General features: G+C 35.3%; 1 protein-coding gene across 35 annotated transcripts in view; it reads right to left on the reverse strand.

Moving 5' to 3' along the window:
- The window catches only part of LOC147834576 (uncharacterized), a 108,785-nt gene extending 95,730 nt beyond the window's left edge, over nucleotides 1-13,055 (reverse strand). For all 35 annotated transcript variants that reach the window (XR_015504620.1, XR_015504619.1, XR_015504615.1 and 32 more), the window contains exons 1-2: nucleotides 12,913-13,055; nucleotides 10,021-10,118 (exon numbers count right to left, since the gene is read on the reverse strand). Coding sequence is in view for 5 of the 35 variants with exons in the window: in XM_087276993.1 (XP_087133119.1) it covers nucleotides 10,021-10,092 (72 nt within the window). In the remaining 30 variants the exon portion in view is untranslated. The remainder of the gene's footprint in view (nucleotides 1-10,020; nucleotides 10,119-12,912) is intronic.
- Nucleotides 13,056-15,329: the final 2,274 nt, after the last annotated feature.

The following is a 15,329-nucleotide window of genomic DNA, read 5'->3' on the forward strand; positions in this document are numbered from 1 at the left end:
AAAAATGTAAATCACTCAGTCGACAGTAAAAAAAAATAAAAAAAAATAAAAATAAAATCTCTGTTGCTTCTTGCTTAAAACTTTAAGTTGAATATAATAAACTCTTATTATTTAGCATAAATTTAATGAAACCAACTTAAAACAGCTTGTAAAACCTAATAAATCAAGTTAGAAATATGATTAACTTAATTTTGTTTGAAATTATTTGGCCAAAAATGTAAATCACTCAGTCGACAGTAAAAAATAAAAATGCCTTTGCATAACCCTAGTCTTTATTCATTTAACTTAAATTACATTAAACTGACTTAAAACAGCTTGTAAAACGTAATAAATCAAGTTAGAAATCTGATTAACTTAATAAGTAATGTAATGATTCTTCTGTCCTAAAACTGTTGCATAAAACAATTACATTTGCGGTTACCCTTATGAGTTCATTATCTAATACAACGTCATTCAAACATTTTAAGTGTCCAAATACCTAGCTTTATGTTTTTAAAAAAAATCCTGATCCTTCACACTCGTTGCTTCGTGCATTTCTTAAAAGACTCGCTCTTATATAACCAGATCGGCGTCTCAGCGCTCTCATGTTCTATTTATTCAAATGCATCCCAGCGACTAAATTTCCCTTTGTTTGAATTCTCCTCCGAAATCTGCGGAACAAAGAGACAATTATTTTGCTCTTGTAGCGCCGGCCTCAACTTTTACAGCATTCTTTTTGAAGTCGCCCCGCAGACATTTTTATTTTGTTTGTTTTCGCGCTCTTGACTGACAAGCTTTGTTTGCTGTTTGTCGACTCCGCATTTGAGGCTGTGGCGCCACGATTACAAGCTTACATCAAAGTTCCCTCTCTTCCCCGGCATCCCTGCCCTGCCGGATCCCAGCGGAGCTGTCTGCGCTGACAGCCGCTGTACGCCTTACATGCGACACCACGTGCATGTGTGTGTGTGTGTGTGTGTGTGTGTGTGTTAAAGAGCGAGAAGTGGGTGCTTCGGGCTGAGGACTCTACAGGTTTTGCTTCATGGCCTTAAGCACTGAGGTTGTTCTCTTTGTTGCGACTGCCATGCGGAAGGAGATAAAGTTGACGCGAGGCTTCCAGGCCGACGCGTTAATCTGGTCATCCCCCAATCCTCTCGTTCCTGCAGCCGCGCTTCAAGTCATGTCGCTAAATCCCCCATATCTCCCTCCCAGGCCCGCGGCTCTTGTGTTCGAACAATGGCCTCTTAGCGGGCCTTGGACTGCCGCCCGACTTTCTCTCTCTCTGCCCGGACTCTTTGTGGCACTGTGTGTGTGTGCGAGGACCTTTTTTTGCTTCCAGGGTTTGGTTAGAGATTCACTGACTTGGTGGGCCCCTAATTTGCGTCTCTCGAACAAAGTGGGTTGAGAACACAAGACGCAGACAGAGAGTGAGACGCAGTTCAGATTTCTGAAAAAAATAGCACATGCTGTAGCGCAACAAGCTCAGATATCAAATTATTCATGCGACTGAAAACTTCAACGTCTGATTGTGTTTGGATTATTTCCTTTGGAGGTATACAGTTGAAGTCAAGAATTATTAGCCCCCCAATTTCTGTTTAACGAAGAGAAGATTTTTTTTAACATATTTCTAAACATAATAGTTTTAATATCTCATTGCTAATATCTTTGCTATGATGACAGTACATAATATTTGACTAGATATTTTTCAAGATACTAATATTTAGGGCTGCACTATTAATCGAAAAACAACTGCGATCTCCATTCGACCCTACACACAATCTTAATTCAGCTTTTCTGCGATTCAACCAATTATATTTTCAAGGTCAGGAGAGAAGCACTGTCTTCACAGCAACATGGACACCTCCAAATGGCGTTAAAAGTGTCACATACTGTATTTAGGCAAGGCAAGTTTATTTTTATAGCACATTTCATACACAGTGGTAATTCAAAGTGCTTTACATAAACAGGAATAAAAGAGACAAGTATAAGAAAATAAAAACAAATAATAAAAATTATTATTTAAAAATAAAAAAATAAAAAAGAGATAAAAATGTGTTAAAACTGGTTTTAAAAAAACGAAAAACAGGAGAAAGACATAATAGTGCCATCTGTTGGACATAGCACTGTGCTTTCAGTAAAGGCACAGCTAAACAGATGTGTTTTCAGTCTTGATTTGAACGTGCCTAATGTTGGAGCACATCTGATCATTTCTGGAAGCTGATTCCAGCAGCGAGGGGCGTAGTAGCTGAAAGCAGATTCACCCTGCGGAATTTCTCATTTATATGATCCTAAAGATCTGAGTGATCTGTTAGGTTTGCAATCAGTCAGCATATCTGTAATGTATTGAGGTCCTAGGCCATTTAGTGATTTATAGACCAGTAAAAATAGTTTAAAATCTATTCAGAATGTAACTGGGAGCCAGTGTTAAGACCTGAGGACAGGTGTGATGTGCTCTGATTTCCTTTATCTGGTCAGAATCCTGGCTGCAGCTTTCTGAATGAGCTGCAACTGTCTGTCTTTTTGGGAAGGCCAGTGAGGAGTCCGTTACAGTAATCCACCCTGCTGCTGATAAAAGCATGAACAATTTTCCCTAAGTCTTCACTGAAAACAAAGCATCCGATTCTTGCAATGTTTTTGAGATGATAGTATGCTGATTTACTAACTGCTATTTATAAGGTTTAATTTACCCAAAAATGTCATTTTTACCTTTGTAATGTATTCGTGGCTGCAAAATCACATGTGAGCTGACCGCAAGCTGAGAGGATGTGTGCGTGCCTGTCACTGATGTCTACTTTAGTGTACAGAAACTGTATAGGCTGTGAATAACCGGTAGTTACGTTGTAAATAGCGTTTAGTTTGTGGCACAGAGCGATTGTTTGGGAGCTGCCATGGAAAGTATGATTTGTATGCGTGTACAAAAAAAATACTGCTTAAATGGGCTATAATACGGACCTTTTTCTATTAAAAACTGCTTATATTCTAGCCGAAATAAAACAAATAAGAAAAAATATTATGGAAAATACTGTGAAAAATATCTTGCTCTGTTAAACATCATTTGAGAAAATATATATATATATATATATATATATATATATATATATATATATATAAACAAAACTCACAGGAGGGCGAATAATTTTCACTTAAACTGTAAGTCAATTGGGACTTCTGTGATGTCAGGGGGATTTAAAGGCGTCACCTCTTTTGTCTCCTCAAATCTCATTTGAATGCTAATTATTTTAGTGAGTTTATAAACTATAGATCAACCCTGACGTCTCTTATAGGTGACCGTCTAGATACGGAAATATCGTCCCGGGAGGATAAGAATCACCTTGCTTTCTAACATGTCCCCTGTCTCGGCGTCTTTCATTATACAACACATAACCTATCAGATATTCCTGCTTCTTGTAGAACTCCGGCCTTGTTGCCAGCCATCAGTAAAAGTGCAGAAAAAAAAAGGCACAAAGCTCGTTTTATCTCGCCTCAGCTGCCGTTCACAGCTCTGTTTTCCTTCTCTCTCCGCCACTTGCTCTCTTTCTGTGCTTTTTTCCCCTACGGAGCGAGGCCGATGTCTTAAGAACTCACAATTCTTCTCGTTTTTATTGGGCTTTTTTTGCTCTCGAATGAAAACACTGCATGAAGCTGTACAAAAGCAGCTGTGTTGGAGACACACAAAGAGTACACTGAAAGCGAGCGACATGACAGAAGCGCGTCGCTCCTATTATGCTCATCCATGCTATGCAGTGTCGCAATGTGTCATACTTGTAGTGCATGCGAAATAAAGCGGCAGAAATGTTTTAACAAATTGCTACACTGTATTCAGACTTTGTTCAGCGTGTGCTGTGCTGTAAGTGATGGCTTTCAGATCAAAATTGCACTATAGTTTACATCAAAGTGTTGCGTTTGGTATTGCATGCACCCTTTAGGAGTTAAACATATATTTTAATTCTTCCTATTGAGCCAGTTCGGATTTTTTAATGATAGAATCTTGAGTTTAAGCAACACATTTTACCTCACATATACTGTTTGAATGTACTACCCTTTAATTATTTTGGTGGCTGTTTTTACCTCATTAACTTCCATTGTAATGACATTTTTTTGCTTGCACAGCCATGAGATCATATAATCATGCATTCTTGATTGTTGGTGGTTTTTAATTCATTTAAATTTTTACTGTTGATCATCAATTAGCACCATTAACCCTTTAGATAGGCCTGTGCGATTTTTATAAACAGTTAGGTCCATAAATATTTGGACATCAGCACAATTCTAACATTTTTTGGCTCTATACACCAACACAATTGGTTTGAATGAAACAAGCAAGTTGTGCTTTAACTGCAGACAGTCAGCTTCTTTTTAGAGTATTTGCATCCAAATCAGGTGAACGGTGTAGGAATTACAACAGTTTGCATATGTGCCTCCCACTTGTTAAGGGTCCAAAAGTAATTGGACAATTGGCTTCTAAGCTGTTCCATTGCCAGGTGTGTGTTATTTCCTCATTATCTCAATTACAATGAGCAGAGAAAAGATTCAGGGTTCATTTAAAGTGTGCGATTTCATTTCAAACCTATTGTGTTGGTGTATAGAGCCAAACATGTTGGAATTGTGTTGATGTCTAAATGACTCCAGTTCTATAGAGTATAACAGCATATTGTAGTGTCCATTTCGAATCGAAAAAAGATCTCGATTCGACCCCCTAGACGATCTTAATTCAGCATTTCTACGATTCTGTCAATCATATTTTTAAGGTCAGGAGATAAGGCGGCCGCACAAGTTTTCACATTGTTTTACATACTTGTTCAGCAACGTGGACACCTCCAAATGGTGTTAAAAGTGTCACATACTGTATTTGTAAGATATAATTCACCCAAAAAAATTCTGTCTTCATGTAATGATGTATTCAAGTATGAAATAAATGTTTAACAGTGTCAGTATAACTACTCTAGTCTATATATTGTTGAATATAATGCAAGAGGGAATGTGTTAATTAATAAATGTCTGATTTTACCAGTGAAAAAATGGTCTAATAATGTTGAAATGATCGATTGCAAGCATATGTCTCAAAAATATTATTTCTAATTTAGTCTATTCAAAATTGAGCATTTTCACCAACAGTAGACCTACATATAATATTATTATTGCTGTTTTACCATATGTTTGAGAAATAAAAAATGAATAGCCCACTCATTAACCTTTATTTTACATCTACGGAATTGTGACAAAATCGTGATCTTTATTTTAAACAATAGAATTACACATACTACACTTACTTGTTCTGAAAGCTGAGGTGCTTTTCCCAGACATATCAAGGTAAGTGCACCATAAAACTCTGTAAAGCCAGGAAATAGGCTTTTTTTGCACTGTAATTAATGATCAGCAGTAAAAATTACAAATGTTACTCTTCCCAACAGGGAAAGCCATCAACAATCAAGAATACATGAGTATATGCTGTCATGGCTTTGCAATAAAAAAAGTAATTATAATAGAAGTCAATAGAGCAAAAATAGTCACAAACCAAACAAAAGTGTGGTAAATTTGCCAAGTGTGTTGTTGAGATTTGGAAAATTATCAAAGCATTTTCCAAATATATATGTTAAAATGGGATTTGAAATTAAAAAGAATTACATTTGCTGAATCACAGAGAAAGTTATGTCCAAATAAAGACTCAAAATGAATAAAACAACCCCAACATAAAACAAGGTTAATCCTCAGTAATACATCAATGTCTATAACTAAATAAACCTAAATAAATTCAGATAAGATGCTACTTGATAATAAAATGCTACTGCTCGCTTAATTTGTACAGCTATCGTTATTCATTATTGAAATGTGAAAATGAATGAAAAGTGTCAATTCACTGCATATAGATCTTTAGATTTAGATCTGTTGCATCAGTTTTCTCTTTACAAACCATTGAGCCTTATAACCAATGTGACTCGATTCTCTTGATCTTAGGAAAGCAGAAACCAATCAGAAGGTTTCAGATTAGCCATCATCACTGAAAGCGGCAGAGTTTCGATGATTACATGCATGCCCAGTGATTGAATTTGGCGCATTCACAATTTTTCTCATCATTAACAATAAAGCGTTGAAACAATGAAAGTAAAACATTCATTTCACAGCTACACTGCTGGAGACTAAGACATAAGCAGAACTCATGACAAACACAATATACAAATAAATTCCAATATGCAAGCCATTAAACCAAATGGTCACAGTTACACTAATTGGCCCAAAACGCTTGCAGATTATACTACTAGTTCCACAATAAATACAGCATATAGGAGATGTACTGTAGTATGCATTGTAGGGTGTGTGTGTGTGTGTGTGTGTGTGTGTGTGTGTAAATATATATACTGTATATATACACATATCATATACGTATACAAGTATTTTCTGATTGCATATATTGGAATTATGGCAACTGTAAATTGTACAGATTTTAGATGACAGAACCTAATCCATGCCACAATGCAGTGGACTTAACAGAAGTAAAAGAAAAAAATCAGATGAGGTTGGTTTAAAAACTCTAAATATAATTTCTGATATGACCACTGGACATAAGTACCTAAAAAGTAAATCATCTATATAAATGTCACATCATCTGTTCACAATGTAGAATACTACTTTTGTTTTTAACTGCGGAGGTTGCAATGAAACTAAAACAGACTTAAAAAGAGTGGTGTATGCTTCATTTTACATATTTGCTTATGATTTCACTGCCGTGCCATGTTGGCACAACACGATAAAAGTTCGACCAAGCCATTTACGTCTGTAATGAAGAAAAAAAGTAACTGTTTAGATTTGTATTTCTGTACGTTTTGACCTACAGTTTGAAAATATTGGGTTTTCTGTTTAAGTTACATGTAACAAAGAGAACATTATTGAAATGTATACTTACCTGTTAATGGCACCTTTCAGTTAGGGGAAGGGTCTGGACTATATAAAGAGGAAGCCAGACCCCAGTCAGTTGCTTTTTTACCAAGTCAGCGAGCATGCTTTTGTTGAGTCGTGAGCAACCTTTTTCGAATACCGCAGATACTCGTTTTGTAAATATTTATATTTAGTGTTGCTTCTTTCTTTTTTGTTTTGGTACTTTGGTTTTTGGCCTGTACTTTTTGTGGACCTGTACACATTGCATATATTTTTTGCAACTAAACATTTTATGTCTACTCTTTTTACATCTTCGGATGAAGGCATGGTTATTATTTTTTGTGAACCCGGACATAACATCCACAGTATATACATATATATTTGTATGAATGAATATCCTAATGATGTGCTGAAATGTGCATGTAAACACTCAAAAAATGATGTTTGCTCTGTTGAAACTACTTATGTAAAATGAGCTTAAAGAACACAACTTAATTGTTTTATGTTCAATCCACTTCAATTCGTAAAAAGTAATAAGTTAACTTAATGTATTCATGTTGTCTCAACGGAAATCGATTGTGTGGAACCCAGCATTTTTTAGTGTGCAAGACAGCACATTAAACTAAGCACAGTATCCCACAATGCAATGTGCTGGATATGCAAAAAATATGTTAACACATTTTCAATGATTAAAATGCTAAATAACAGTTTAAGTATTCAAAATGATCATTGACATTTGTAACAACAAGGCTTTGAATGAAAGCAGATTCGCTCCGACTGTAATCTGAAAGTTCATTAACTAACTCCACGCCATTGGCGCAATTGTCAACTGCAGCATTCGTAATCGGTGACCTTTAGATTTTCTTTAAGAGCCTGATAAATAAAAACGGATGCGATTCTGCATCAGTTGTTTACCACCCTGTTTACAAAAGTATTCCAAATCGACTCCTATTGTTCGCCTCCTCAAAGGGATTTAGGGTCTCCCTGAAGAAGCGTGTCAAGATGCCGTTCATTCAGCGGGATAACAGTGCAACCTTTCGGTTTGTGCTGCACAGGAGGCCACGGAGAGAGAAATCGAGGGTCTGCAGCCCCGGCCGGAGTCTAGAGAGACTTTCCGATGGTCTCCCGACGGCGTTATCGCTCTCCGCCGCTGCTACAGGCAGCCGGAGCACAACAAAAAGTCATTCTATAGTTATTGTCCCCTCTAATTGTTCTCAAGACTTGAGATAAGTGCACTACGTGATGGAGAATTTGAGAGAGGACCCACACACACTCATTAGCAATGAGCGCAGGGGGAGCGTGTGGCGCGGGCACTCAAAAGCACTTGACTTCCTGCCATCTGAATTAGCGGCTTCTTTTCTTATTTGTTTTGATGGACAAATCGCGCGGCTTTCATCCTTGCATACTTAAAGATGACACCACAAACTGGCAGCCTGTGCTATTGTTCTAGCGAGCGTTTATTCAACGCTCGCTTGCATTCATGCGACTCAAAGGAAAGGCCGCTCCCAATTTAAAGGCGTTTATTAAAATTCAGACTAGCCATTACACGGCAGAGCGCAGGGAGAAACGGCGCTAAAAAAAACTCGAATGAACAAGCTGGTTAATCAAAAGTTAATTGTACAATTTTCATGTAGATGAGCGCGGCATATACATGACTCCCTGCTCTGCGATTATTGAAATAAATAAACGAGGCTTCTAGAAATGTGGTGGGACTTTGCGGCTGGTAAACAATCAGGCCGAGTTTAATTTGTGGTAAACAAAGTGATTATCCACCGGGGGTACGGAAGGAGAGGCTAAGGTTAAATGAAATTTGCAAATGTACAGATACAAGGCGTTTTGTGTTGGAGTCGAGCAATTATAGAAGCGGTTTAATGAAGCAGGGTCTGCCGTCGGGGGAGCCGTTCCGACTTCAGACGACCTACAACCAGTCACACTTCTGAGGAGCACATTAGAGCCAGAACTTCACAGAGAGAAAGAGAGAGACGAGGAAAGACGAGCACATGTGCATGCTGGCAATGTGTGAAAGCACATATGGTTAAAAACCGACTGGTCTGAAAGAGTGTGTAATTATGCATTTAGGGTCATTTCCTGGTCGTTCAAGTGTGTAAACATGACATGTTACAGTGACCAAACATCTAGCAAAAAAAAAAGCTTTACTTACTTAGATTTTTTGTCTTGTTTTTAGTCGAAATATATATTAACTAGGGATGCTTCTGTCAGGATTTTTCCAGCCGATAGCAAGTACTGATTTCTTGTCATAGTCATCGGCCAACACAGAGTACCGATTCTGATGCTTCAAGCTTTATAATACATAAAGGACATTTTCTCTTTAAGTATGATACTTAAGTGGAGACCTTTCCTTACCTGAGAGAATAAATGAAGGATGTTAAATATAACCCCTTAAATATGTCTTTTATAACCATTTAATGTGGACACGTCATTATCAGAAGCAGCTTTACAGAAAATAATTAAAAAAAAAACAGATAAAACAATTGGCAAGAAAAATGACTAACAAAGCAATTTGGAAACATTACAAATGATGGAAGAAGAATTTTTACATGTCTCAATGAGGATAAAGTTTGGAGCGCATATCTGATGCATAAGTTAAAATGCACACCTATAAACACATATTTGCTTATTGCAGTATATTACAAAAGTGTACATTATTGAAAATTCAACTTAAATAATTATAAAAAATTATATATATTTTTTTTATTTCATTAAAATGTTCAGCCAGGTTTTAGTGAACTTGCAATATTGTCAAAAACACAGAACTTTCAGTTCTCATACATGTAAAAAGACCTAAAAACATGCAAGACCATTCCAATATTTTGCTCTCCAACTAGCACGTCTGGTTCCTCTGTGTGTAAACTCGTAAACAAACACCTGTAATCGGTCCATGATATTGGCGAGTACAGATCGAGTCATAAAATGTGATTATCTACCGATTTCCAGCATCCCTACTAAAAACTCTTGAATCAAGAAGCATTTTCTTGGTAAGCAAAAAATACTGCCTTGTTTTAAGAAATAATTTGCCAAAATGAAATGAGTTTGTCCTTAAAACTAGCACAATAATTTGCCAATGGCTTACAGGTGGTGTGTACTTTCTAAAGCGAAGTACCTATAAGGGTAATTCAGCCACAAAATTTAATAAACTGTTAATTTACTCACCTTCAGGTCTTGCAAAGTTTTCAGAACACCGAGGATGATGTTTAGCTGAAATTGTGGTCCTTGGTAATTCATAACATGCAGGTCAATGGCTGCCGGCACTTTTAGAGTAAACGAAAAACATACAGAACAAGCAAATCAAAATTAATATAGCTGTGGCTCCTGACAATATGTGTGTGGAGTAAACAAATGAATCCGCTTGTTAAGTGTGACGTCATGCGAAGCGGCTTCCGGGTCCAAATGCTCTATTCAATTGAATGGGGAGACTCATAAAATGGTAATAATAAACGTTTACAAAGCGATTTAATGCTTTCGAAAGTCACGATCGATGGCCAGAAAGTGATAATTTTTTTATAAATTGTTAAATTTTTGGTATTTGTTATGCAGCAAGCCCAGAGATTGTTGTGTACACTGTGGTTTTATATAAAATTTACTTTAATGTGTGTGAGGAATAAAACGTGATCATAAACGAATGATTTCTCCACTCAAATGAATGGCGACTTGGACCCGGAAACACTATTACATACATCACAAACACGTCACCACTTAACAAGCGGATAAGCTCACATTTAAAAACAATTATTTTCAACTTATTTTAGGAAAATGGAACTCCAAATTAGGGCTGCAATATATATCGTTTCAGCATCGATATCTCAATGTGTGCATCCGCAATAGTCAGATCGCAGGACATGCAATGTCAAATTGAGGTTATAGTTACTAGTAGCTACAGTTGAATTGTGGAGTCATTGCAAAATTTGACCAAAAACTTAATCTTTTTCATTTGTTTTTAACGCGTGTCACTGTATGAGAATTTAACTTTAAATAACTTTAATAATGATTCATTGTATTTATGTACATATGCAATGGAGATTATATAGTGTTGTTTTACATTTATTCAATGTCATGTACCTGAATAGACTAATAAAGAATGTTTCATTTCATTTCATTTGGATGTTTCCCAGAGATAGGTTGCAGCTGGAAGGGCATCCGCTGCGTAAAAACATGCTGGATAAGTTGCCGGTTCATTTCGCTGTGGCGACCCCGGATTAATAAAGGGACCAGCCTGACCAGCTAGCACCAGGCTGGAAATGGCTGGAAACCAGCCTGGAAATGGCCAAAACCCCTCTAAAACCAGCCTGGTCGACCGGCTAAAACCAGTCAACTAGCCTAGGCTGGGTTAAGCTGTTATTTTCAGTAGGGCTGGAAGAGTTATTAAATAAATAACCAAATAAAGGTTTAAAAATAACCCAACAAAGCAGAAAATATTTAACTCAACTAGTCAAGTTATTAATAAATAATCGAATGAAGCTTAAAAATAACATAAACAAAGGACCAAATATGTTTTACTCAACCACTGGGTTAAAGAAATAACTCAACGTTTTTTAAAGTGCTATACAAGCGCACGCTTCACAGCCAATCTATATTAAATGAATAAAAAGTGTCAGGAATTTAAGATTTTATAGAAATAAAGCAGTTTAATGTTTTAGTAAACTGTATGTTAATTATTTAGCAATAGTAATTCCAGAATTAAAGAAAGAAAGAAAAACCATTTCATCAAAATTACATTGGGTAAAAAATAACCCATAGTTAGGAATGTGCTATATTAAACTACAGTTGGGTTATATTTTAACCCAACAATTTTAGCTGAGTTACAACAGATACTTTAAACACTACTTGAAATACTACTTAAATACTACTTGCACTACATTTTTGGGTAATGATACTTTTACTTGAGTATGATTGTTAAGTACTCTTTCCACCACTGGTTTTCACAACACAAATCAATTAAGTCAAATTTAAATGTTAAATGTAAGCAAATAAGTTGTCCCCAAAAAACACACAAAATAATTGTGTTGTTTTAACTTATTATTATTATTATTAAATATGTAATCTGAGAAAGCAGCAAAATATTCTCTTTCTTATAATTTCTCACATGGTAAACTAAAATACAAAATTGGACTGATTGTACTGATTTAAAATGGTCTCTCATGATGGTCTTCCCATGTTTTATATCAGGGGTGTTCAAACTCAGTCGGGGTCGGTGTCCTTCATAGTTTAGCTCCAACTTCCTTCAACAGATCTCCTTGGAGGTTTCCAGTATACCTAGAAAGAGCTTGATTAGCTGATTCAGGTGTGTTTAATTGGGGTTGGAACTAAAATATGCAAGACACCGGTCCTCCAGGACTTGGACACCCCTGTTTTATATCAAATACAAATAAAGTGTTTTAAAGGAGCAACAGAAAATTTATATCTTATTTTCCTATAATATTATTATGAAACAACACCATGTATTTTTGCAGTATAAATATGCATAATCACACACACACATGAACAATGTAGAGCACTGGAATTCAATTTATTCTATCCAGAATGTTCTACCTGCTCTGCAAAAGCAAATGAAATGGGCTGTGATCTTAAGAGACGGCTTCATTTGTTGTGAACTGCATGTGAAGACAGCGGCCCCGCAGTGAGCCGTGTTGGCAGAGCCGGGCCCCCAATGCCCAGCTCTATTAGGGCACAGTCTCTCTGCTGGGCTTTGGCAGAAACCAATCCACATTTTCATTCTAACCTCCTGTAGTTTCCTATTCTTTTGTATGAAATTAGAATTTATTAAAGCTCCTTGGACAAAGGCGTGCAGAGAAAAGTAAGAGTCAAAGTTGGTGTCTTGAGGCAGATTGAGGAGATAGCGGCCCTGGAGGGATTTTTCACTGATAAAGTCTTGTTTTAGCAGGCTGTCTGAGGTTTTTGTTGAAGTAAGAACTGTAAATTGTTTGCTTTGTGATGCTTAGGTGCACACGGAAGCTGAGAACTTAAACAGAAAATGGTAAACAAAAGTGACGCGAACTGTTTTTAACGGTTAAGTTACCTGAACTAAACAAACGAACTTTAACTTACCAGAAACAGTTTAAGATGAGAAGGTCCCCATCGAGTGTCTTGGCATCTTGTTGCAGGTATGTGAAGATTTATGTTTAAATAATCGAGTCACGCATTGTTTACTAGAAACTAGAAAAGAAGCATTTCTTCAAAGGAAACATTACGTTAGCTTAGGCCTCGAGCGGTTTGATAAACACAACAGTGACATCCACTGGCGGGAGCGCGCAAATGCACAGCCTTAATAAGGGAAATGGACGTTTTGCTATAGTTACGTTTTTAATTAATTTCAAATAGAAGTATACTATATCTATTATAATGTTGTAAAATTCATAAAACATATTTGTGAACCTGGACTACAAAACCAGTCATATTGTTCTGAAATATTATATATTTTTTTCCCTGAAATCTGAATAAATTAGCTTTCCATTATGTTTCCTGTTAGGAATCAGGATAGTATTTGGCAGAAATGTACTTAAATGTTATCAGTTATATTTGATGAATTATAAATATGAATTATATTTGAATAGAACTGAATATGCAATGAATAAAAATCTGTAATCTGAGGGTTCATAGTTGTCTAAATTAAGTGCTTAGTGATGCATTTTGAGTTTTTGTTATACTATTTATGTCAGGAAAGGTACCAAATATATTTATGGAACATGATTCTTATTTAATATTCTAATGATTTTTGTCTTAAAAAAGATTTCATTTTAATGCATTTGTTTTTTTTTACTATTGAAACAATTATACCCATGCAAAAGGCTGGTTTTGTGGCCCCCCTGTTAATTTTTTTCCCAATTTCTGTTTAACAGAGAGAAGATTTTTTTTCAGCACATTTCTAAATATAATATTTTCAATAACTCATTTTCTAATAACTGATTTATTTTATCTTTGTCATGATGACAGTAAATAATTGATTGGATATTTTTCAAGACACTTCTACATCTTAAAGTGACATTTAAAGGCTGAACTAATTAGGTTAACTGGGCAGGTTAGGGTAATTAGGCAAGTTATTGTATAATGATGGTTTGTTCTGTAGACCGTCAAAAAAACTAGCTTAAAGGGGCTAATAACTTTGACCTTAAAATAGTGTTTAAAAATTAAAAACTGCTTTTATTCTAGCCAAAATAAAACAAATAAGACTTTCTCCAAAAGAAAAAATTTTATTAGACAGACTGTGAAAGTTTCCTTGCTCTGTTAAACATCATTTGGGAAATATTTTAAAAAGACACTGAGGAAGGCATTGTGCTGAAACATTTGTGTTTTTGAATCACCTGAAGAATGTAAAAATAAAAACAGTACGAAGCAATTACTTGATGAGTGCGAAATATTACCTTTTTGAATAATAGTAATGACAAGATTGACGCACCAAAGAAGTTGCTTAAAAACTGCGAGCGGAAGAAACTTCATTAATCTAAAGTTTTTATAAAAAGACAAAAAAAAAAAATCAAAGCGGGGCTAATAATTCTGACTTCAACTGTATATATATATATATATATATATATGTGTGTATATGTATATATATATATATATATATATATATATATATATATATATATATATATATATATATATATATATATATATATATATTAATAATTTAAATTTTATTTTATTTTAAAGTAATTCAAATAAATGTATTTTAAAATATGAGAAATTTCAAATTATTATAAAAATTTTAAATGTGAAATTATTTGAAACCTACATGTTATCAACACTCTAAAAAGCACAGGGTTAAAATCTACCCAAATTTGGTTGTTTTTAACCCTACTGCTGGGTAAATATGGGACAGAACACATCAGGGGTTAAATTAACCCAAGTAATTGAGTTATTATTTTTAACCCCAATAAATGGTTTGTTTTTCTACCCAATAATTGGTTACTTTTTTACTTAAATAATAAGTTAATTAGATCCAAAAATGTGTTGCCACAGAGGAATGAACCACCAATTTCTGTGGCATATGTTTTACACAACGGGAACCCAGTACTGGGAAAACAACAAGTGAATAACAGGTTAGAAAGTACAGTTGAATTCAAAATAATTCGCCCTTCTATTTATTTTATTTTATCTTTTCTTTTTCTAATATTTCCCTCATGATGTTTATCAGAGCAAGGAATTTTTCACAGTATGTCTGGTAATATTTTTTTCTTCCAGAAAAAGTGTTATTTGTTTTATTTCAGCTAAAATAAAAGCAGTTTTTAATAATAAAAAAAGAACATTTTATGGTCAAAATTATTAGCCCCCTTCAGCAATACATTTTTAGATTGTCCACAGAACCAACCACCGTTCTACAATGATTTGTCTAATTACTTGCCTAATTAACCTAGTTAAGTCGTTTAATGCTGCTTTAAGCGGAATACTAGTAGCCTGAAAAATATTATGTGCCGTCATCATGGCAAAGAAATTAGAAAAAATAATATACAGGGGGGGGCAACTAT

Source organism: Danio rerio, chromosome 12 (genome assembly GCF_052040795.2).
Source record: "Danio rerio strain M-AB ecotype USA chromosome 12, GRCz13ab, whole genome shotgun sequence".
Lineage (NCBI taxonomy): Eukaryota > Metazoa > Chordata > Actinopteri > Cypriniformes > Danionidae > Danio > Danio rerio.